Below are 23176 nucleotides of genomic sequence, written 5' to 3'. Positions count from 1 at the left end.
CAAATCGCAACTAGAATTGGCGGGAACTCAACTCGGCTCAACTCAACTCAAGTGTATTTCGAGAGCACTTGAGAACAACCGCCGCTGCATCCAGAGTGCCGTACGAGGAGCAAAAACAATTCATGCAACAAACAATCCATTCCAAACGGAGACGGTACAAAGCACCGAAACAGTCCAACTCAAAATCAAGTCACAGGCTGAGTGCGAAGCCAAAAGCCAGAAGAAAAATGACGAGTTGGAAAGACAGGCAGCGAGGGGGGGGCTCGCCCAACGTTGGTTCCAAAGAGAGGGAGGGGCAACGGAAAAGGCTCCATGCCCGCGCGGGCCTGCGCTTGGTTCTCGCTACCTCCACTCGCGTCCGGTCCCCTGCAGACCTTCGGCACCGGGCGGCAGTTCAGAGAGGGACGGTGGGGATCTCGGTCGCGGGACTCATATTTGTTTTTTATCCCCCCCCCCAAGTGTGGTCAGAGAGACAGCAAAAGAGACACCGAGTCACAGTCATTTTTGTTTGAAGTGCAGTACGACTGGATTTCAGTCAAGGAACAAGAACTGGCAAGGTGATGACCTTCCATATGGATTCCAACTTTTCCTAACAAGAACTGGCAAGGAACTATCTGGTGTGGGTGTGAGCCTGTTTGGAGCATTTTGCACGCTTTGCCACTTCATCTGTTCAACGTACAGTGCCAAAGAAAGCAGGACTTGCTGATGGACATGGAAGGTGATGACCTTCCTTATGGATTCCAACTTTTCCGAGCCGACATACAATTTGTCTCCACCCTCTCTGGCCTTTTGCTTTGTGTTCAGAGCCACGGCAATGATGGAGTGTGACACATTCCAAGGTCATGACCCGAAAGATTAAAAACACAATCCCTTTGCTTCTCCCCCTTTCCCTGTGCCTCTGCCTGCACTAACCTCTAACCTGACACACTTGCACGCACACACACTTGTCCCCTCCCCCCTACCTTGGCAACCATACCAGACATTCCACGATCGAGAGGTTGAGCTTCCCTCCCTTGATCTACTCTCTTCCAGCTAAAAGGAACAACACGTGGAAACGGGGGCTCTCCCATATCCTGAGCGGGCAAGCTCCCGTTCCACCGGCTGCCCAACTGACATTTTATTCGCACTGTGTTTGCGCTCGTGTGCTTCTGGCACGCGAGTCAACACTTTCCAAAGAAGCGGAATTCTTGCTCAAGCTCCAAAGCTGCTCGCGCAACAACGGGAGAAACATTGGCTTCACGTTGATTTTCAAGCCACACCTGCAGACTCCACATGAGCTGGGGGAGACGCGGCCGTGACTCATTCTTTACTTGGCGTCACGACCAAATACTGGCGCGCCGCGCATCATTTTTGGATATGACGTGATTTCAGCCATTTTTCTTCAGGTCAGTGTGAGTGGGGATCTTGAACTTGATAAAATTTTGCAAAGCAACCAGATCCTGTTGTTATTGTGCAGGCTGTTTAAAAAAAAAAAAAGCTCCAAGGGTTGTCGTTTGTCTCTGCGTGCCCTGCGCCTGGATGGCAACCGGTTGAGGGTCTTGCCCTCCACCCCGTCCGCCTGTTGCCCGAAGACAGCTGGGATGGGCTCCGGCACGCGCGCGCCCCTCGTGAGGAGAAGCAGATTACAAGGTGGATGGGTGGATCATGAACAGAGTTGATCACTTGGGGCTGAAAATCCTTGGCCTCAGCAATGGAGAATGTCTTGGAACGGCACAACTGGGTGCCGTTTAAACTGAGTTTGGAGACCCCAAATAAACGAGCATGACTCAGAAGGAAGGGCGACTTGGGAGATTCATTGAAAAGACCTGTTGATCAATCAACAGGTCTTCCGGCAGAAAAGAGCACTCGGGGTATGCGTCAGAAACAAGTGGACCGTGGTTTCCGCAAAGGGAAAACCGCGCTGACGACAAAACAGCGGCTGAGATGATCTGGCACCGCGGCAAAGGCCAGCCTGGGGTGCATCCACATCTTGCCGCCTTGTTTTTATTCCTGCTGTACGGCTACCATACGGAGTTGTGGCTCGGTGTATTCGTTTTCCGGCCACCTCCTCAGCATTGCTTCGCGGGACTTGGGGGCAAAAGGTCAGCCTTCACATACGGCATTACGCAACCAATACGACTGCGCAATCGCAAAGGAGCTGGATCATCATTTCATTGCTTCTGTCTCATTGTGATGAATGCAAGCCTCTCAAGCAGGACTTTCAACTCCCGCGCGCGAGTGAAAAGCTCCTTAACGACTGTAACGACCACGCCAAAAGTCAAGCACAGGAGTCAGAGGAGCGGCTGGTGAAAAAAAGCCACCCCAGACACAAATTCACAATTCTGGCGCCTCTTTGTGTTGAAGCCGACAGGCGTCACCGTCGTGGCCATCTTGACCGTTGTCGTAAAACTGATCGGAAAATTTCAAGATGTAAAATGGCAACGGCTTTGGGAATGCACACTTCCGAAAGGGCAACGTCGCGGCTTGGTGAGTTGGGTCTCAACGGAATGAATGCTGACTCTGCTGTTATTCCTGCCCAGATAAATACGAGTACACATACATACGTTCATACATCTCTCTCTCTCTCTCTCGATTGATAGATAGACAGATAGAAAAAAAGCTATTCTGGATTCCAACCCCGGCAGTTTCTCCCATCTTTAATTCCTTCCGCTCGTACTGCCCTGATCCTTTCGTAAAGGCGGCCTACGTCAGGGGTCTTTGGACAGACGTGGATGTATGAGACAAACAACACAGAGTAATCATGTCATGTTCAATGGAAGAAAATGGCACCGATTTGATGCTGAATTGAAATGCCATTGAAAAAATGCTGCGTGGACTGATGCACTTTTATATCTCCAACTGATTTAAAAAATAAAAATAAAAAAGAGAAAGATTCAACATGCAAACGGAGACCATCTCAGCTAAACTCCGGGGCAGAAAAGAGGCGAGTTACAGCAGAGGACTCTGCCAAGAACAAATTCATTCCTAACCAGCTTTGCTACGCCAGGCTTTTATCTTGAATCTAACGGCGGCGTGAACCCACTTGCACTTCCACAACACTGCAAATATGCCCATTTGATATCGACATCGACACGCAACTATTCAACTCCTCCCTTTTCGCACACTCGGGTCAAACTTAGTCAGTGTAGTCTCACATTCCCAGGCAAACTGTGAGTGCGAGAGGATCCATGTAGTGTGTGTATCCCTGTGTACATGCGCCCCCTTTGTGCCCCAAGCAGAAGGGGGGCTGCAGAAGGGGGGGCTGCGAGGGGGCGGGGGGTCATTCAGTGCGGAAAACTGATGACTGGGCAGCTGACACAGGAAAGAAAGGAGGCAGATACAAGGTGGATAAAGCGAGGGAGAGATGTAGGTCACTTCCCAATTGTCAGTGACTCATTGCTCTGAATCACACACACACACACAAATCCAAGTACCGTCCCACGGCTACTGCTTGCAAACCACAAGAGCGGTTGTCGCATACGAATGTGCGCCTGTGTCCATTTGGCCTTTTGACCTTTGAACCGGCTTGATGCTCATCATTCCAGTCACAAAGACACACAGACAGACACTCGGGAGGCAAACCTCCCCACCCATCGACCACCCCAATATGCCTACTCTGGTCCTACGTTAAAAAAAAAAAAAAAAAAACAACATGAGATCTCGGTCAAAACATCACTCTAGATCAGTGGTTCTTAGGCTGGGGTTCGATCGAACCCCAGGGGTTCAATGAATCGGGCTCAGGGGTTCGACAGAGCCTCCGCCATGGAGGTTAAGACAAACCCGACGCAACGTGTCAATTAGTTATGACACGCCCGCTTGGCCATCACTGGCTGGTTCAGTTTGTCCACAATTAAAAAAAACACATAATTTTGATACTAATTGTGTTTACTTTTTTTCAGTTTTTCATAAATGCATTTTTTATGTCGGAATTTGTCCCCCACCCCCACCCAAAAAAACAAAATTAAAAAAAAATTCACTAATGAAGGGTTCGATGAATGTGCATATGAACTGGTTGGGTTCGGTACCTATCACAAAGTTCTTATTAAGAACCACTGCTGTAGACAATAAGCAGCATAACATGGGATTACATTGCCCCGGTAAATGTCAGCTTTTCAAAAAACGGGCAGGCTTTTACAAAAGAATTCGGGAATCACTTGGAATGTCTAGCATACCTAAAAGTCTTTCTCTCTTCTGTGTTTTACGTTTTGGAACGGGTCCGATTCTGAGAGGCGGAAAGTGGCTTGCAACGCAGCATCGAACGGGCGCAGACGCGGTGGGGTGCAACATTAGGAGGATGAAATCCGTACAAATAGGAAAACCTCCGACATAAAATGACAACTATTGATCTTTCGTTTAAAGGAACGTCATCTGGAGCTTCAGGTCAAAACCTGCATTTCCAGCTGCTGTCATCCCAGAGGTCATAACGACGACACAATGAACCAGATCTGAAAACTCAACATAAGTGTGTCGAACAGTAATTGTGTAACGACAGTTCCTTTGCAGGAAAAGCACTCCAAGTCGCGCTCAGGCTGTTGCTTGATGTGGCGCTAACTGAGGGCAGGCGGTTGTTGATCAACTAAAAAGGCCACTTGAGTGAAAGACAGCCAGCCTACAATCTTCGTTGGCACATGACGTCCCTTTTAGAACGTTGAGAAGAGCAATAAAGATAAAAGTGATTGAGCAAGTGACCAAGTAAAAAGGCGCTGGGCAACTAAAAGTACAATTCATTGACCGCGCAAGATGGCGCTTGGCTCAGGTGGTTTGGCGACGTCAACAAAAATATGCTTTCATCATGAAATTTTTGTCAATGCTAGTTTTCAAGGGTACACAAAGTATTTTCCATCTGCTTGAACGTGAAATACACATCGCTTATTTCTGGACAGGAGAGCTCGAGTCTGGAAAGGGCACTCGATGAAAGGAGTTCGTCACCTTCATCATAAATTTTGAAGAAAAAAAAAAAAAGACCACGCTTTCAAACACGTTTTCAGACTCAACTGTCTCAAATATCCATTCAGGAGAACAAAGTGACGTCTCCCTGTAATTATGGACGTTTTGAAAACATTTTTTTAAAAAAGCATCAAGGCGACTGACTCACAGTGGCAAGATCCGCTCCAGTGCCTGCCGCTCACCAGGGATCCGCCGAACGGCCTCTGAAGCCCCCCGACGCCGGACAGGAGTCCTTGCTCGGGCTCCAAGCCCGGTGGTCTGTGGTAGTAGTCCATGCCCAGGAAAGAGCCGCTGCTGGGGCTGCGGGGGCTGGGGCTCAAACCCACAACGTCCACGCTTTCGTACATCCCCGCGAATGCCGCCGCCGCCGCCGCCGTTTTGCTTTCTCGGTATTTCAGCAGGAAGAAACACCCAGAATGAAAGCCGACGAGGGAGGGAGACGGCAGGTCACATCTTCATAGTGCACTGATGGGCGAAGAAGAGGGGGAAGGGACAGAGTGAAATGACCCGTCCTTTTGACCTTTCAACCCTCCACGAAGCGCGGTTTTTGTCACACTCCCCCACAATATCGCGGCACCCATTTATACCTTCTTCTCACTCTTTCTAGTTGTTCTTACATTCACTGTGCGACAAGTGCGTGGAAATTCAAGGACGTCACCACAATAAAATCACGATCGGGATGGCGTTACACGTCGACCGACACACACGTGGTGTGTGTTGACTTTAGAAGGAGTCCGAACGTACCTGGTTCCGATTTGAAAATCTTTCCAAAAAACAAATCAAAGAAAGACCGAAAGAAAAACGTCCGTCGATTCCTCTAAGCCGGAGCGCTCTTCGGGCTTCCAAATGCGGCGAGCCGGGCAAGCCAGCGAGCGGCGTGCGGTCGGTTCAATCCAAGGCCGCCCGCGGGAGCTCCAAGTGGCTCACGGACCGCTTCGAAGTCAAGAGGTCCAGTCCGGTCGGCGGCGCGCGCCGCTCGTCTCGCTCCGGTTCAACGAGTCCACGCGGCGGCCGAGGCAGAAAAGCCCCCCACGCCCCGCGGGCCGTCGCACTTTCAAACTGCCGCGACGCGTCAAATGGGGACAGACACTTTTGGTCCGGCGGTGCAATGGCGGCCAGCCCGAAGAGCGCAACGCAAGCCGGCACGCTTCGTCTCGTTGATGTCTTTTTGTGTTGCGTTCCGGCGGTGTCCTGTGGTAACCTCCGGCCTGTACTCGTTGGCCTCGCCCCCTCTCTCCCTCTCTCGCTTCTCTCTCTCTCTGCCCCCCCTCCGCCCGCCCCACCAGCTGAACACGAGCGCCACCCATCCGCCACTGTCAACAACTAAATTTAGCTTCGTAACACATTAGCAGTGGTGGAAAGTAACACAACAAATATTTCGAAGTGAACTATGCTCCAGTAGTATTTGGAGTGTCTGTGTTGTGAATATCTTTTCTGATGACGTTTTACTTTCACTCCCTACATTTGAAAACATGTCTTTCGTTTCTTCTTGTTACTTGTCGAGTTGTTCTCCCTTTTTGACTTCACAATGTAAAAAAAAAAAAAAAAAGGCGCACACGCACACACACGCGCACACAAACGCGCATGCGCACAAAGCCATATACGGCCTCAAATCTTTTTCAAATGAAAAAAAAAAATCAATGCTCTTGCTTCAAGGCCTCCCTTTATTGATTAGCCGCTGGTTCAAATATGAACAGTGAAAGGGGAAACACATCACATTCATCGATGCCCGTTCATCAATGTGGACATGAAATCTATGGCAACCCACGAGGGAAAGTGTGGGCTGGAAAACAAGCAAAAGGACTGGAAACAATCAGCGTAAAGATGAAGAAGTGTATGAGGGCAGAAAGCCGCGGCGGTGCGGACAGACAAACCAGAAAATGTGATCAGTTGACACGATTGAAAGCGTGCAGACACAGCAAGCAGTCATTCCAACTGTTTTTTGTCTTTCTATCGCTAGCTAGCTAGCTAGCTAGCTATATGGCCAGTTATTATTGGTAGGACCGAAAATCCCGTTTGGTTTGGCGGTGCTGGAGCACGCTTTGGGGAGTCGCATCAAATGAGGTGGAGGGCGCTCTTTGGCCCGCGGGCCTCGCGTTCGACACAGGCGCCTGATCACGTCCATTGGTGACCAATCGAACGACCGAGCATTTGTGATGCTTCGAAGGTCATCGGCGCGGCGCCACGTACGACGTGAGCAAGTTTGACCCGTGTAAGTCTCGAGGTTCAGAATGCACTTCAGTTCGGGTCAGCTGAAAGAAGGAACGGAACGCAACCCAACGACATGAAGCTGAGGCTTGAGGGAATGTGAGAGAAGAAGATAAAGGCGTTTTCCAGCTGACGGAGATGCTGAGGGAAACTGTCAGTCCTCTATTATTCATCACACAGCTGTGCTGCAACGAGGTTAAACTTTTCAAAGAGGACGGCACGGAGACGAGGACCGGGCAACGGGGACAGGATCCATCAGCGGGGGTGCGCACGGATGTACAAATGCCAATTGATGGGAAAAGAAAGGCAGGGAGAAGGCAAACTGTGTGCGCGTCGAAGGTGAAAAGAAAAATGGACAACATTCACGCTCATTGACATGTCGAAAATCTTCCATGGTTGACTCCAACATCGGCGGTCTCACGCCATGCCGAGAGAGCGACGCGTATTGACAGTGACCCCATACGCAAGGCACTTGAAATCATTTCCATCATCGAGAAAGGTCCGGTCGGCGTAGATTTCTGCTGCAGACAGAGATGAACGACTTCATCCGGAAATGATTCCACGTGTATGTCACGTGTCGTCCAGAAATGGCAACATGTCCATATGTCATCCGCATACTCCTGAAACCAAGTTACAAACAGATTCAACTCAAGTGGATTTCTCCGCCGCTTTCAGACAACCGCCGCCTCTCGACAAAGTGCTGTACATGAAGCACAAAAAAACGGATTCAAACAAGAAACGAATCACAAAGGGAGTAGAAAGCACCAAAACAGTCCAACCGAAAAGCAAGTCTCAGGCTGAGTCCAGTCCAAAGGCAAAGAATTCAAATGATGAGCTTTAAAGATGGGCAGCGAGGGGGAGGCTCGCCCAACGTTCATCCCAAAGAGAGGGAGCGGCAACGGAAAAGGCTCCGTCCCCTCAGAGCCTCCGCTTGGTTCTCGCTACCTCGAATAGTGCCTGGTCCCATGGAGACCTTTGGCACCGGAGAGGTCAGGTGAGGCCGGGCCGTTTCAAGATTGGAAAACAAATCCTGGTGATCTTCAAAAGAACTCTTGAAAAAAAAAAAGGGAGCCAGTGAAGGGGATGCCAGAGTAGGAGTGATGCGCTCCCTCTTTATACGAGTACCCGTCAAGAGGCGAGGGGAGGCATTCTCAAAAGTCACACAAATACATTTGCAGAATCGCACTCCTGACAAGAGAATTTCGGACCTCTTAGGACACTTACGGTTTAGATTGCACTTTTAAAATATTCGTTTCGAACCTGGCATAGATTTCTTGGTTCTTCCTTTGAGGTGGGCCTCCTCTCTCTCTCTCTCTCTCTCTCTCTCTCTCTCTCTCTCTCTCTCTCGCGCTCATGCGACATTCGCCATCCAGCGGTTGGAATAAGCAACTGCACTCGACTCCAATGAGTCAGAATGGAACCAGATGCATGACATTTGAATTACAGAGAGATACATGAAAACATAGAGATTAAAAAAAAAAAAAACGTACGGGTCCCTATTTTTAATCTATTCTTATGTATTTTTTACATCCAAAGTGTCTTTTGCATTTGACATGAATATTTCCAAGCAAACAGAGGCGATGGTGTACAAAAACGAGGGCAGAGAATTTGGGTCTGCGGGCCAAAAGACAAAGCTCTCGGCAAGCAGTCTGTGACCCCATTTATTGCAGTGGAAGTGATGTGCGCTGGCAATAATGTGGATAAAAACATGGCACAGTTTTTGTTGCGCACGCGCGCGCGTGTGTGACCACTTTGGCCTATTGTTGAAGTTCAAACAACCCCGCATAGCTTGCTCCAAAAATTGTCCGCCGCTAGGATCAACGGGGGTTTTAACATCGACCCTCGATCTGGCATAAAAAGTGAACGCACAGATTATTTTCCAGATTCGTCACATCATTCCGCTGATGGCTATAGTTAGAATAAACCCTGTAGACACGGACGAAAGCGTGAACGTCTCATGGTTGCTGTACATAACAAGCGATGTTGTGTGCGGCGCTTTTGTCAATGCAGACCTCGGGGCCTCACCAAACTGGGAAATGTTGGGGAATCCCAATATTTGACAGCTAGCCCATTGTTTTAAGATACGCGGCTTCGGCGCCCTTTCTTTATCCCCACCTCCTTCCCGATGCCCCTCCTCCCACTTGTCTCCTACCTATGTATATGTACATACTGTCAATTGGTAAAACAGCAGCCAATTTTTGCTATACAGGAGGATCTACAGTCCGTTTGTCCTTTCTTTATTCTAATCCTAATGATTATTATCTATAGTTATTCATTATACGAGGCCTTGTCTCAAATGTTAAGAATAGGTCAATTGGCTCATTTGGCTGTCTTATCTGTGGCTTATCACATGAAGAGGATGCATTTATTGTTCAGATTTTCAGTTATTCAGAGTGAAGAATGAAGTGTCCGGATTATATCTTTGCTTTCAGTGAAGAAATCTAAACTGAAAATTCCCATGAGCCTCTGCAGGTCGTATACTTCCTCTTCTTCCCTTTTCTGACGCCTGCTCGCGGTCGTCGTCTGCAAGTATGGTCAGCATACAGCACACAATCTTCTGGTGATCAACTCAAACGCCGGCGGCTTTCCTCGTGCTGACGCTGGGATTTGGTAACAAGAAAATCCTTAGAATAGATCTCTTATGTATTACATATGAGAATTTGACATTTTGGCAGACATTTTAGAAAGAAAACACATTTGGAAAGAGAAGTGACGGAACACGCGGCGCGCGCATCACTACGACACGTGTGAGGTTGTGCAAGTGCTCCCCACGTGTCTGCGTGGCAGTCAATAAGAATGAGCATCCTTCTCCAAAATATCATCGACACTTCCTCTTTTCACCTTGTTCCTCAAACATGACTGCAAAAATTGTCGGCCTTTTATTCCTCACGGAAAATACTCGTTTCGTGGCCATCAATTTGCCACATACAAGTGAGAGGTTATCCGAGATGAGAAAAACATACATAAGATACGATAAGATAAGATAAGATAAGATCACCTTTATGTGTCCCACAATGGAGAAATTTGGGGCAATGTTGGGTTTTTTTCCCCCTCTTTCTGTTCAAGTCTGTGTCATCCATGCAAGATGGAGGCAGAAAAAAAAGACGCTGAATTATTAACAATACAGGCACATGCCTCGCTTGCTGCATTTTTTTTTTTTTTTTCCCCTGGCCTACATAGCGAACACCCGACGCAGGCTCCCAAATAATCCTGTTGACATCCAGCTCTGTGTGGGGGCTTTTTCTGGGAGGTGGCGTGCGTGTGCCATGCTGTGGCTCACTTGGGAATCAGTGAAAAGAAGAGAAATTCCTCAATGTATGAACAGAGCTTCACGGATCGTTGCACGAATCATTTCATACTTTTGCATAACATGCGACGCAGATTTTAGAAGCCGAATTCGGCTTCAATCGTAGACACAAAAATATTTTCTACCACTTTGTGCTTATTGGCTGATTTATGAAGACATTGCCTACCCACAGTTGTTTCTTTTTTTGGGGGGGGGGGGCATCAGGGTGTTCTGAACGTGAAGATGAGATTCGGTTGCTGTTCAGTGTAGAGCCTGATCTATTCCGTGAGATAGAGGGTTGTTGCCCCCCCCCCCCAAAATTTGGCTTCCCACCTCTGACTGAAAACCGATGAAATGAACTCGACAATCCAAACGATATCTATAAAGCGCTTTCTTGACTGACGTTAGCGTGTTTCACAAAAGACCATTTTTTTCTGGATGCGTTTGCACACTCCTGGTCTGCGTCTACATCGACTTGACTGAAACACGACCATGTGGATAAGCTCAGCAAGCTGTCAGACGTCGCAGGGATCCCGTTCCATTCGTGCGGACACGATTTCTAGCTCCGTCATCTCATGAACATAAAGCGCTGCTTCCCAGAGAGAGCAGCTTATCGCTCGCACTTCCAACTTGGCAAATGACACCACCAACAATTAGAATGATGGAAGGCCTCCTTTGCAGTCTTGAGCGCGTCTTCTCTTTGGGTCTTTCTGCATTTCTCGCAGCCATCTCTGGTCCCCTCCCTCTTTCTTCATTTCCCGGCCGTCGCTGCATCTCGCCATACCTCACCTTAATGAGTCTCTGTGAGCGACGCTAGCCTTTTAGCCGAAAGAGAAGTTAATAGCTTGGATGATGGCTGCGGCTAATGTCTTTGGGCTAATGGCCGCCGCTGATGATCACCGTGAAACGGCCGCGTCGATGACAGATAGTTTCCTGCTTTCGCACTCGTGTTGTGGACCGAGAAAAGATCTCAGAAGAACAGGGGTCCATTCTGTCTGAATGTGTGCAGTCGTATCCACAGGAGCCATCTCTATTGCGGTGCCATTGGGGGGGGGGATTTCAAAAAACGTCACAATCTGTCACTATATCGCATATAGCTTCAAGGTTACATCAAAAGCCGTAAAGAAGAATACGATTAGCGAAATGGCTTTTGCCCCCGCAGCCTCGGCAGAAAGGTCGCACGGTGGCAGAAGGAAGAAGAGCCGCAGCGACGAAGAGTTAAGTGTCCCGCTGAGGCACAGCAACGAGATGGAGACACGCCATTACGGTGACATCCGGTCATTAGCCGGCTCGGCTCTTCGCCGCCACCGGCCGTTAGTATTCGGCGCGCGTTAATGCCATACTTGGCATTCGGCGGCGAGAGCATCCTTAGGAGCTATGTGTCACCTCTACAGTCTACATCATTTCTCCACTCGCTTTAAACGACACTCAATCTTTGCAAAGAGGGCGCCGCGTTGCCTCCATCCCCCCCCCCACCCCCCCGAACACGACTTCACACCTCAACGTGGCTGATCACAACCCAACTGGGCTCCCAATCATTTTTCTGCCTGTGTCTTATCGCGCACGCTCTGCGGCATCTTATTTTGTCCTTGTCGTACTCCGAGCGAAAACAACAACAGTACGTGCGACAATGGCACAGGGACAGGGACCGTCATCTCCATCTAATTTGTCTGGAAAAAAAAAGTCAAACCTCTTAAGAGAAAAGAGTCGAATCATTTGATGACAAACTAGCAGGGCCCAAAGGAGGAAAATGTTGACCTGATTTAGCATCAGAAGATCAAAATATTTCTAGACTTGTGAACATTTTCTGGAACGATGCATTGTAGAAGCAAGGCAAAACTATGACACAGCCACAGGTACACGTCCATCATCCCCATCCAACCAACCCGCAACACGTCTCCATATGGTTTGTTTCCTTCTAAACACAATTTGGCGAGGCACATCCAAACGATACACTTCCTGTGTTGCTCGCATGATTTTTTGATTTTGTTTTGTTTTGTTAAAGCGCTGCACACACCAATACGGGCCGGCGTTGACACTTTTGCGCATTCGGAGCACCAGTCTCGTTGCTCCCATCGCTAGTTGTGTCCAAATGGCTCTGCTTGGGCGTCTGTTGGTCCATCTGTGTGACTCCTCCACATGCTACTCCACACCCACCTCCTAATAGTTCCCTGGTTCACATTTGCTCCTCTCAGCCGCACTCGACCGAGACTCCATTTAGTTGGGGTGTGCGGACGTGTGTGCGCGTAAAACGCTCCTTCTGCATCCATTTTGAAAGTCGGGGTGTGTTCAAGCGTGAAGGCGAGCTGTCAATCGGGATTACAGTCAGTTGCTGGGCACAGTGTGTGTGTTGTGGAACACAGTCTCAATGCTGCTTATGAACAGATAACTGGATTTTGTATCTTTGAATAATCCCGACGTCGCTGTGTTAATTACATTCGCCATGGAGATTTTACACACCTTGCGAGACTTTCAAAATGTGTGTTTCACCAACCGCTCTCTGCCGTCACGCTTCACTCACTGGACCCCAGACACAATTCACACACACACCGGTGCCGCCATCCTGACACTTGAACTTGTTCTTGTTTTGCAGTTCCACCGCTCGAGCATGACCCAGCGCGACCTTTGCGGGAGGAGGCTATCGCCCATCTGGACCAAATCTTTGTCAGAAAGCGACGTTTAGCCCTGGCGGAAGGTGAAGGCACTCCAGGGTCTACGTGAGGTTTAAAAAATATATATATATATTCAAAAAGCATCCACTCAAAAACCTTTACAAGTAACCGTTGAATTGTGTCAACTTTTCAGGAAATGAACTGATTTTCTATTCTGTAGGCGATTCAATTTGGTGGCGTCAGCTGTCAATCACTTGAAAACTTGATTTGAAATTTGTGAATGATTTCTTTCCTCTGATTCCAGGGGAAGACATTTGTGTTGATCATTTTATGTGCACACATTTTTCTGTGTGATCAACTCAAATATTTTATCTTTTGTTGGTTCTATCTTTTTACAGGATTTCGTTCAAGAGAAACGACTACAAAGTTGATAAGTCAATCAGACAATAACAGCACAACATTCTGTCTGGTTAGGGGGGGTAGGCTACTTGGTTGAAAAAAAAATATTTCACGGGTGGGATGTCGCTGAAAAACAGGTTGAGAAGCACCAGCCCCGCGTGACCAAAGTTCAGTGGAAGTCAACGACGGGCGAAGGGGGCCCACGCCGCAGGCTCGAGTGTCAGCGTTGCCGCAGGGCTGCGGTGGCGGCGTTCTCAGCAGCCACTTCCTCAAGCTTCTCACGCGATGAGCCTCGCGCAGACTGTGCCACTGTACCTTTTGATGAGTGCTTCAATCCTGGCGGCGCTGTTTTGAGGAGGACAAGCCACGTGGTTTGGGACTCCCGCTCGCCAAACAGGTTTTGTTCAAGACACCCTGAAGTGACAAAACCAAGAAACGAGACCCGTCTGTCACTCACACACGCGCACACACACACGACGCCTCTACTTTGCACAGCATGCCATGTTGAAAACTGTCCTCCGGTGCCCCCTGGTGGTTGCATCTTTGTACGGTTGTGGTCACGTGAGCGTTGACTTGTCACTCACAATACAGTCCATGTCAATGAAACTTTCCCTTGAAATCGAACAAAATATCATTTGCGGCCCGTCCTCCATTTTTCAGCGGCCCACGACATGACAAAAACAGAAAATCAACAAAAAAAATGACATTCGCCACGGGCCGCAACGTTAGTTAAAAAAGGGCGAAAAATGAGCCCCAAACTTGGAAAAAGCATCAGTTGTTTGCCTTGACACCTTGAACAAAAAGTTGACGAAATTAACGAGACAGTACAAACGATGTAGAATTGCTTTCTTGACTGATTTTAAGCCTGTTTCAAAAAGTTGAATTTCAGAAGGGGCCTTTCATTTTTCACTGTTCAACACATCACCAGATATTTGAGTGCTCCAAGTTAATAAATGGAACACAAGCAGTCGAACCTCATTACAATGTACCTTGAGCGACGTCGCGAATTTGTACGTATAGTTTGTTGTAACCATTTCTGATAAAATGGCCGCCAACTACGATGTAGAATATAGTATAAACATTTAGAGATGTCAAGACATGAACATGTAACACGGTTTAAACGTGTCAATTACAAATACACGCATATGAAGAAAAAATGATTTTATTAGACATGAAACAAACAACTGCAGCATTCCAGTGGGATAAGCTATTTGCTGTTTCTCAACAGCGGGGCTTTGTTTTATCATTTAACAAATAGCATAAATACATTTAAGATGTTATTTTCACAATTTCTGTTAAGGCACCAGTGAGGTTCCCAAGTAAGTGATCCAAAAAAAAAATAATAATAATAAAGCATTTCGAAGTGAAGATGACACTTGGATTAGCCACATGAGGGCAGGTGTCAGTTGTTGTCGTCATCCTCTTCAAAGACATCGGCGACGGTCCTGTGGATTGAAGCGCAAAAAGATTCCACGCAACGATCAATGCGATTTGGAAATGACTTCATCGCACGTTGATACGAAAAGACTGCAACGACTTACTTGTAGATTGACCCGGTCACTTTGTCAAGGAAGCCCCCTGCAGGAAACAGAATTCTTCGTGTTACTGTGAACATCACGTCACTTGCTCCATGAAAACATCTTCCTCTTTGATCACAGTTAGAATCCAATTTTTATTGGCCAAGTATGTAAAAAAACACACGAGGAATTTACTTTCCCAGTTACGAGGAACGGAAACAAAACAATGACCAACAGGAAGAGACTCAACGGGAGGCCTCGGCGGTTCGCTGTGACGCGAGATCAAGTCATCATTCAACTCGACTTTTTTTTTTTTTTTCTTTTCAAAAAAGTGAGCTGGGCCAGTTTTATAGTCACTCACCGGGTTGGCAAACAGTTCGACATGCGGGACACACGTGGCAGAAACGGCACATCTGTGAAAAGAATGAACCAAATCATCAGTGAAGTCGCAATGCGCTGCGCTGCCACCGAAGATGTCCGCCCCCAAACTGATGGAGACAAATGAGATCGAATCTCACACATCTAGTTTGCGTCAAACACGTATTAGTGACTTTTTTTTTGTCTCTTTTTTTTTCTAAAGCAGATCGGATGGACTTTTTTTTTTTTCAGTGTAGGAAAATGCTGGCGTAGATGATGTGAGGACAGTGAATAAGTTATTGTTAAGCTGTCATTGGGTTATTTCCACCCTTTTGAGATAATTGTGCTTTTTTTCAAAGCTTTGACATTTACGGTGCAATAAATAACAGCAAGGTTGAGAACATGCTGATGGCGAAGCTACCGGAATTGCCTCACCTTGCAGTCATCGCAGTGTTCCGACTTGTCTCCTTCTTCACAAGGACATTTATCGCAGCTGTCGCAGTGCTGAAAGGAGACAACGTGCGCCAAAGAGTCACATCGCTCGGATAACAGAACCGAGAGGGCAGGGATCGGCAACCGGAGGGGCTCACGATTTTTCATCGGTGCTCATCGGACCGCGCGCTGCGAACCGGATGGACGAGAGAAATGCTATTTTACACATGGACAAAATCCAGGCAGACAGGCAAAACGCATGCTCGAAACTCATTTTAGTTTTTCAACGCGTGTATAAAAGGTCCGCTATCCCAACCCAACGCCGAGGGGTTTGAAGCAAGCACATTTCTTTCCGTTGCAAAGGGCCGTCTTGCATACAAATGACCATTCAAGTGTGGCGCAAAACTACTGAACGAGAGAAATCAACATTAAGTGCAGGACCTCATTTTGAAAAAAAAATGTTCACCCAAAAAAAAATCAACTCATTCAAAATTTTTGAACACTGTGGAAGTACTATTGTTGTCCTGCATATGCTTCCAAGTCCGCTAAATCACGTTGTAGTGTGGGGACAGTAGAAGACCGAGTGGAAATCCTACTAAAACATTTCTGACATCTAGTGGTGATTGGTGATATTACAACTTCGAGCTACAGTCGACCCCTGCCTATTCGCTGTTCAGCACCCATGGATTTATATATTCGCAGATGTTTTCTTTTACTTTTCTTTCAATATTGGTGAATAGTTTGGATTTGTCACCTTTTTTTCCCCCACAATTTTGGGTGTGTCAGAAAAAAAAATTTGTGATGATTATTTTTGAAAATGAATCAAGGGGCCGCTCAAAGTCTGGCAGGTTGCCAGTTGCCCATCCCTACTCTTGAGTCTTCAAGTGGATAAATGCGATTTGGGGTGGTAAGGATTTGTCGTTTTCATTTGTGGTCAACTCTTATTTTAAAATTGGTGCCACATGGCTTGTTTATTTGCGTATTTGTCAGAGGTGGACTTACCTCACAGATTTCGCAGTATGCGCAGACGGAGCCCCTGTGGTATTTGCCGTCGTCATCGTCATCGTCGTCAGCATCATGATCGCCATCTTTGTTGTTGTCATCATCATCGTCATCATCATGATCGCCATCTTTGTCGTCATCATCATCATCGTCATCATCATCGTTGTCATCATCATCACCATCGTTGTCATCATCGTCGTCATCATCATCACCATCGCCGTCATCATCGTCGTCATCATCATCACCATCGCCGTCATCATCGTCGTCGTCAACATCGCCGTCATCATCGCGGTCGTCGTCTGCAAGTATGGTCAGCATACAGCACACAATCTTCTGGTGATCAACTCAAACGCCGGCGGCTTTCCTCGTGCTGACGCTGGGATTTGGTAACAAGAAAATCCTTAGAATAGATCTCTTATGTATTACATATGAGAATTTGACATTTTGGCAGACATTTTAGAAAGGATCATGGAAGTTGACATGTTTGAGCTGCTTTCGCGGGCCACATGAAATGATGTGGTGGGCCAGATCTGCCCCCCGGGCCTTGACTTTGACACCAGTGGGTTACACGCACGTGATGAAAAGCCTGGCATGGTACGGAATCATTTTCAGCGAGAGACATTTGGAAGAGGCTGTTTTGAGAGCCAGCTCGCTTTCCCTGGCGGAGGTGCGCTCCAATTTATTGTTCGGCAACCGCGACGTTCTGGGAGGGACCGCGGGTACCGGTGGACGCATACCAAATGAAAACCTTTCACGACTTAATGTTGGTATCAAGTGAAAAACAAACAAAACACGTCAGATGCGAGCATTTGTGGAGTTTTGAAGGCACCGATGAGGTCAGTGAGAAGCGAGTTTGTGAAGGTGCGCTCGATTTGTGAATCTCTTTTCCAGGTTCAGCGCTTCTTCATGCGCACGCTGTAATCATTCGTGCGCACAAAGTAGTAATCGGTGTTAATTAGTGTTAACAAATAAGTAGTCTGTGCGCACAAAATAGTCGTTGATGCGCCGAAAGTCCGTTCTCCCCCCGCAGTAATTTTTACCTCTGAGGCTCCGTAGTTTTCCACTTGCAGCGAGTATTTTGTCCAACGGGCACAACTCACCTTGAATTTCCTCGGCGATTCCCTTGATTGTAATCGGATCTAGCGCCTTGTAAATCGCGTATGAAAGAATTTATGACGTCACAATTAAAACGTGAGTCGCGCCTTCACGGCTGTTAAGACAAATGACGTGTGACAAAGCCACAAGTCAGACGAACCGCACGATGACAGGCCGCGGTGCATGCACCGAGTGCTATAAAAATGCTGCGCTTAGTCACGGTTTGCATTTGTGTGCACTTGATTTATTGATTGATTTCAAGTCGCCTTAAAGACATATGGACAGCGGCGATGGCTATTTCGACCACACATGTTCACAGTCGACACCAAAGTGTTTCGTTAAGAAAGAACAAGAAGAGGAAAAGAACCACAAAAAAAAAAAAAAATCATCTCTTGACAAGTTGACATTTAACAGAGTTGTTCGATATTTCTCTCTTTTCCCAAATACTCTCTCCCCGAAGGCCAGGCAGCAATTCCTTTCATCAATCATAATGAACGACAAAAAAACATGCCCTTAAAATCACTTTAAAGTTATTACAGTGCCAAACAAGCATTTTGAGGTCACAAAGGTACTGCATTGAAAATGGTTTAATTATTGCAAGCCCCCCCCCATAAAAGGTTCCATGTTTGCATTACAATTGGCTGTTATTTCAGCGCTTGGAAAAAAAAAGGGCTCTTTGTTGAACAGATGTTCTACAGAGAAAGCGAGAGATACAGAGATCTGAAGAAAGAGAGAAACGTTCGATCGATTGTTGGAAAGCTACGATTGGCGTGCCAGAAAATCTTTTCGACGTTGATACGATTCGGTGTAAAGCCTGTCATTTTGTAATGACTCTCATTGAAAATTCTCGTCATTTCCAAAGTGGCTGCCCTGCACCTCCCCTCAAGCTTAAGTCTCCCTCGGTCTATTTCGAACTCCGATCAGTCTCTCTTTCTCTGTAGACTCACATGAACAAGACACAAATGCAGGTCAATCCAATTGAAAAAAAATAAATTAATTAAAAGAATACAAATAAAAATCAGAAAGGATGTTCCCAGAGGAGGAAGCATTCTTTCCAATACTGAAACCAAATTAAAAGACTCGAAGACAAAGCCCGTACGGGCCTGTTGTCCAAAACAGGCTGGGGCGTAAAATGGTCTTTTTGTGCTGTCAAGCTCTCTCTCCCCCTCTCTCTCGCTCTCTCGCCCTCTCTCTCAAGAAATTACTTCTGCAGTCTCCAAGTTCCTAGCTAGTGTGGCGTGTACGAAGAACTTCGGACCGATGGGCTTCAGGTGGGCCACTTCAATTCCCCCAAAGTGCTCATAACTCTATAAGTTCAGTCGGGAAAAGAAAAACAGTGGAAGAGACAGAAAGGGACATCGGTGAGCTCCAAAGTGGCGGAAGAGCGACTTGGAAAACATGAGCAGTGACACAGAGATGATCGGGTTGACATGACAGCGACAAGATCCTTGCTACGTCACAGATGGATTTGACAGTCAGAGGAAACAAAATGGGGGCTTTGCTTTCCACCACGGATCGACTTGGAACACGCCGCATGCTGTCGTTCAAGGTCAGTGACGGCTGATGCGTTTGGTTTTGGGGTTTTTTTTGGTTTTTTTCAGCGGCAGCACAAGCAGGCTGGGTACGTGTTAACACAAAGAGGCAACTCAAGACAACAAATCTTGACGACACAAACCCATGAAGCCAGTGTCACAATGAAGTCATGCCGCCTTTTCGCTGTCTCCTCGCGGAGTTATCGTAGCGTGAAAATAACTCCGGGTGGAAGGCAGCGCTTTGACATCGAAGCTCTTCCGTGCACATTCACATGAACTGACCTTCATGATCGTCGTCGTCATCATCATCGTCTTCGTCGTCGTCGTCATCATCATCATCATCATCATCGTCGTCATCGTCGTCATCATCATTATCATCATCGTCGTCGTCATCATCATCATCATCATCATCATCATCGTCATCATCGTCGTCGTCATCATCGTCATCGTCGTCGTCATCATCATCATCATCGTCATCATCATCGTCGTCGTCGTCATCATCATCATCTCCATCATCATCATCATCATCATCATCATCATCGTCGTCGGCCACCAGGCCTTGCTCAGAGCGGAACGGCAGATCTTGCGCTTTGGCCGCAGGAGCCGACGGGGCGTGGAAGGAGCAGAGCAGCGCCATCAGCAGCGCAAGAATCAGACTTCTTAAAGACGCCATGTCCGTAGAAAGAACTGAGCCGGCGAAGAAGGGATAAACCCGGATTCACAACACGAGTCCGCAACTGTTGTTGGGGCCCACAAACAGGCACGCGCACGACAAAGTCAAAGCCACTCTGGGGGCCCACTACACAGTGAAGCAATGACAGCCCGGCTCCTGTGAATGGAAAATATTCCAAGCTGAGTTCCAGGTACGTCTTCCCAGTTTCCAGGCAACAGTCACCAAAAAGTCCTCGATTTGGAACCCAGTTCTCAGCGCTCACTTTTACGAGAGCTCTCGGCCACCGGTCGGACACTGGCAGAAGTAGAGTGAAAAAGTGTGAGACCAACCCATGGGGTAAGATGATAAGACAGGCTTGGCGGGGGGTGGGGGGTGCTTAAGACTGACTGACAGGGGCAAATGTTGGCAGGCAGGCTTGCGCTCAGAAGTCACCGAGGGTAAAGGGACTGATTCAAGGGAAGCTTCTAAGGAACAGGTGAAGATCACCGCTTTTCACACGTCTCATCAAATCGAGATTTTTCAATACCAAAGCCTTGTATCTCCTGCACCGGTGTCGAATTGCGGTCCGCCACGATCGCACATATTTGAGAGGTTTCCCTCAGGTGACGGATAACGAGCCGGATGATTTGACTCGGGTGTGTCGCTGGAGGGAAACATCTTCAAAAATGCGGCAGGGTAGCGGCCCTCGACGAGCGCAGTTCCACAGCCGTGATGGACCGCGTCGTCCTTCACTGTGAAAGTCATGCGTGGCCACAAACCACCGTTAGCACGTCACTGTTACGATGGACCACCAAGGGCATTCCGATGTCGCGAGGGTGTGTTCTTTGACCCGTGTCCATTTGGTGGCAGAAAGTCTTTTAGGTGAGTGAGAGTCCTTCACTGTGAAAGTCATGCGTGGCCACAAACCGAGTGAGGCGAGTGAGGTCGACTGCGCTCATGCCTAAAAGAGAGCAAACCACCTATTTCCAGGTGCCACCTTGCCGGGCATCTGCCAATTGACCTCCACCCGAGCTAACTGCAGAGGCCAGGTCATTTAGCGCCAGCTATTTTGGATCCCAGGCCCCCGAGTCACTTCCACAGCAATACGAGGTACATTGGGACCCTTGTGAAGAGAAGAACATGGATGGGTGGGTACAATGGGAGATGTTCCGGAGAGACTGGCTTCAAGTCTCCCACAACGCAGAGGGCCATGACATCAGCCGGGCACATCCTTGGTTGGGTGTCTGGGACCCTCTTATCCACTTTTGATGCGGCTGTGTGTTGTCAACAAGCATTCACAGCTCATTTCAAAAGGTTTCGTATACTGTGATGAAGAGTGATGCCTCGCGTTTTTGCCATCTGTGCCCCAAATTGTTGGCCTCCATTTTCCGAGATACCCGATCATTTCCAACATGCGCCGAATAAGGCCACGTGGTTCCACCGCCACCATCACGCCGATTGCAGTAAGGGAGGCATTTCGAGCAAGCCCAGGCACTGATCGAGGGACCGTCGACTTGTCTGTTCCTTCCCCCTGCACACCATGCCCAAAATAGATGGATTTGCGCAAGGGGGGGGTTGACAAGTGAACTATTTAAAAACCACACAACGCCGCAGTCAGTGTAATGAGAGCCTCCTGAGCTGTGGTGGGGTGCGAGCAGCAAAAAGCCTCCGTCAAGTCTCACTTCGACAGAGGGGAAATCAACTCCATGGCAGAAAGCTGGAAACACATTCATACAGACACACGCATACATCATATAGAACATGTGGTTTAAAGTTGAGATGCATAGTTCACGGTCCATTTCATTGACTGACATGATATGAAGAGTCGGGAACATTAAAAAACAAATCTGACCCTTTCACAGATGAAAACGAGTCAAAGGGATCAAGGGAAAGAGAGGTCAGGTGGGGCCAGGCCACTTCAAGATTTGAAAACAAATGATGGGATCTTCCAAAGCGCTCTCAAATGAGCCAGTGAAGGGAGGCCAGAGTCGGAGTCAGCTGCTCCCTCTGATGAGTACCAGTCAAGAGGCGAGCAGCGGCATTCGGGACCGACTGGAGACGCTTCATGGAGGATCGGCTGACTCCAAAGTCGAGCGCGTTACAGCCGAAATGTGACAAAGACGTCAAGGACTGTCAGTAGATCAACGTAAATGCAACATTGCTTATGACCAGCGTGTCTTAACTTTCTACCGTTGGGCTATCGCGCCAAACCGTTTAGGTCCTAAACTTGTCATTCTGAATTTCATGTCAGCGCCTCAGCAGCCGCAAGGGCTCACCGCACGTCACTCTGGCCGTCGAGCTAGACGGGCAGCAGTGGGAGACGGGCCGAGTTTGGAAGCGAAGGTGGCGTCGAGATGAAGACTGCAAAGTGGTTGAAAGCGGAGATGAGCTCAGACATGCCCAAGACATTTCTTGCGCCACTGGCTCTGGCCCCATTGACCCGCTTAGTTATGTAGAACCACTTTAAAAATAATCCTTCAAACCATCAAATATCACCGGATCCACTCGGGCTCCGTTTTAAATGAGGTGGAAAGCTTTGTGCCGATATACTGGATCGGGAAAACGCATGCACCTCAATTTATCCATCCAAGAAAAGAAAAACAGTCTCGCAAGGTGTCGTGTGGTGACGAGATGACAGAAGAGTGCGCCGGATCAGCCCGTTGGTCAAGCGGACTTGACCCCTCCCCCTCCCCCGCTCCCCGGCGTTCGTTTGCTTCCGTCAATATGATCCCATGCCCCATCGCTTTCCATGTAAGGCCCGGCTTCAAGCGAGGGCCAGCCTTGAGCCCGGCTCATGAGAGCACCGTGCCGTGACGCGGACGACGCCACTCAACTCCGCAAACAATTCTGTGTTTCACAGAAATACTTTTCATGATCAATCGGGATGTCTTGGTTTTGTCAGGACAATGTCGAGTAGTGGAAGCACAGCGGTGTGAGTGTGTGTGTGTGTGTGTCCAAGAGAAAAGTCTTTCGTATGTTTTTGGAATGAATACAAATAATTGAGGAATGCATCAATGCATTAATTTTCTGGAAATGTTTCAAACTTTGCTGCATGTGCCCTCCAGAGATGGCAATGCTGAATTTGCCAAAAACGCCACAAAACAAAAACTTCACTTGATGACTACATTGTCTTTGGTTCCACTTTTTTTTTCTAGGTG

At 47.9% G+C, this 23176-nt stretch overlaps 2 protein-coding genes across 4 annotated transcripts in view; both read right to left on the bottom strand.

Moving 5' to 3' along the window:
- Positions 1 to 6163, bottom strand: part of LOC109524750 (retinoic acid receptor alpha-B-like) — a 32913-nt gene extending 26750 nt beyond the window's left edge. The window contains exons 1-2 of one of the 3 annotated variants that reach the window (XM_019884837.1): positions 5671 to 6161; positions 5075 to 5391 (exon numbers count right to left, since the gene is read on the bottom strand). In XM_019884837.1, the coding sequence (XP_019740396.1) occupies positions 5075 to 5273 (199 nt within the window). In that variant the 5' untranslated portion in view covers positions 5274 to 5391; positions 5671 to 6161. Of the gene's footprint in view, positions 1 to 5074 lie in introns of all 3 variants that reach the window. The other 2 variants (XM_019884838.1, XM_019884839.1) reach the window with 2 other exon arrangements.
- An 8555-nt stretch (positions 6164 to 14718) lies between these two features.
- On the bottom strand, positions 14719 to 20534 carry LOC109524759 (surface protein). Its single transcript, XM_019884850.1, has 6 exons — positions 19649 to 20534; positions 16740 to 17038; positions 15741 to 15809; positions 15310 to 15361; positions 14973 to 15009; positions 14719 to 14876 (listed from the first exon to the last, which is right to left on the bottom strand). Exons 1-6 carry the CDS (start codon positions 20037 to 20039, stop codon positions 14834 to 14836), a joined length of 891 nt encoding a protein of 296 aa, XP_019740409.1. The 5' UTR covers positions 20040 to 20534; the 3' UTR covers positions 14719 to 14833.
- Between the last annotated feature and the right edge of the window lie 2642 nt (positions 20535 to 23176).

The sequence above is a fragment of the Hippocampus comes genome, unplaced genomic scaffold (genome assembly GCF_001891065.2).
Source record: "Hippocampus comes isolate QL1 unplaced genomic scaffold, H_comes_QL1_v1.1 scaffold46, whole genome shotgun sequence".
NCBI lineage: Eukaryota > Metazoa > Chordata > Actinopteri > Syngnathiformes > Syngnathidae > Hippocampus > Hippocampus comes.
The sequence above is the reverse complement of the archived record's forward strand: the minus strand, read 5'-3'. Positions and strand labels throughout refer to the sequence as shown.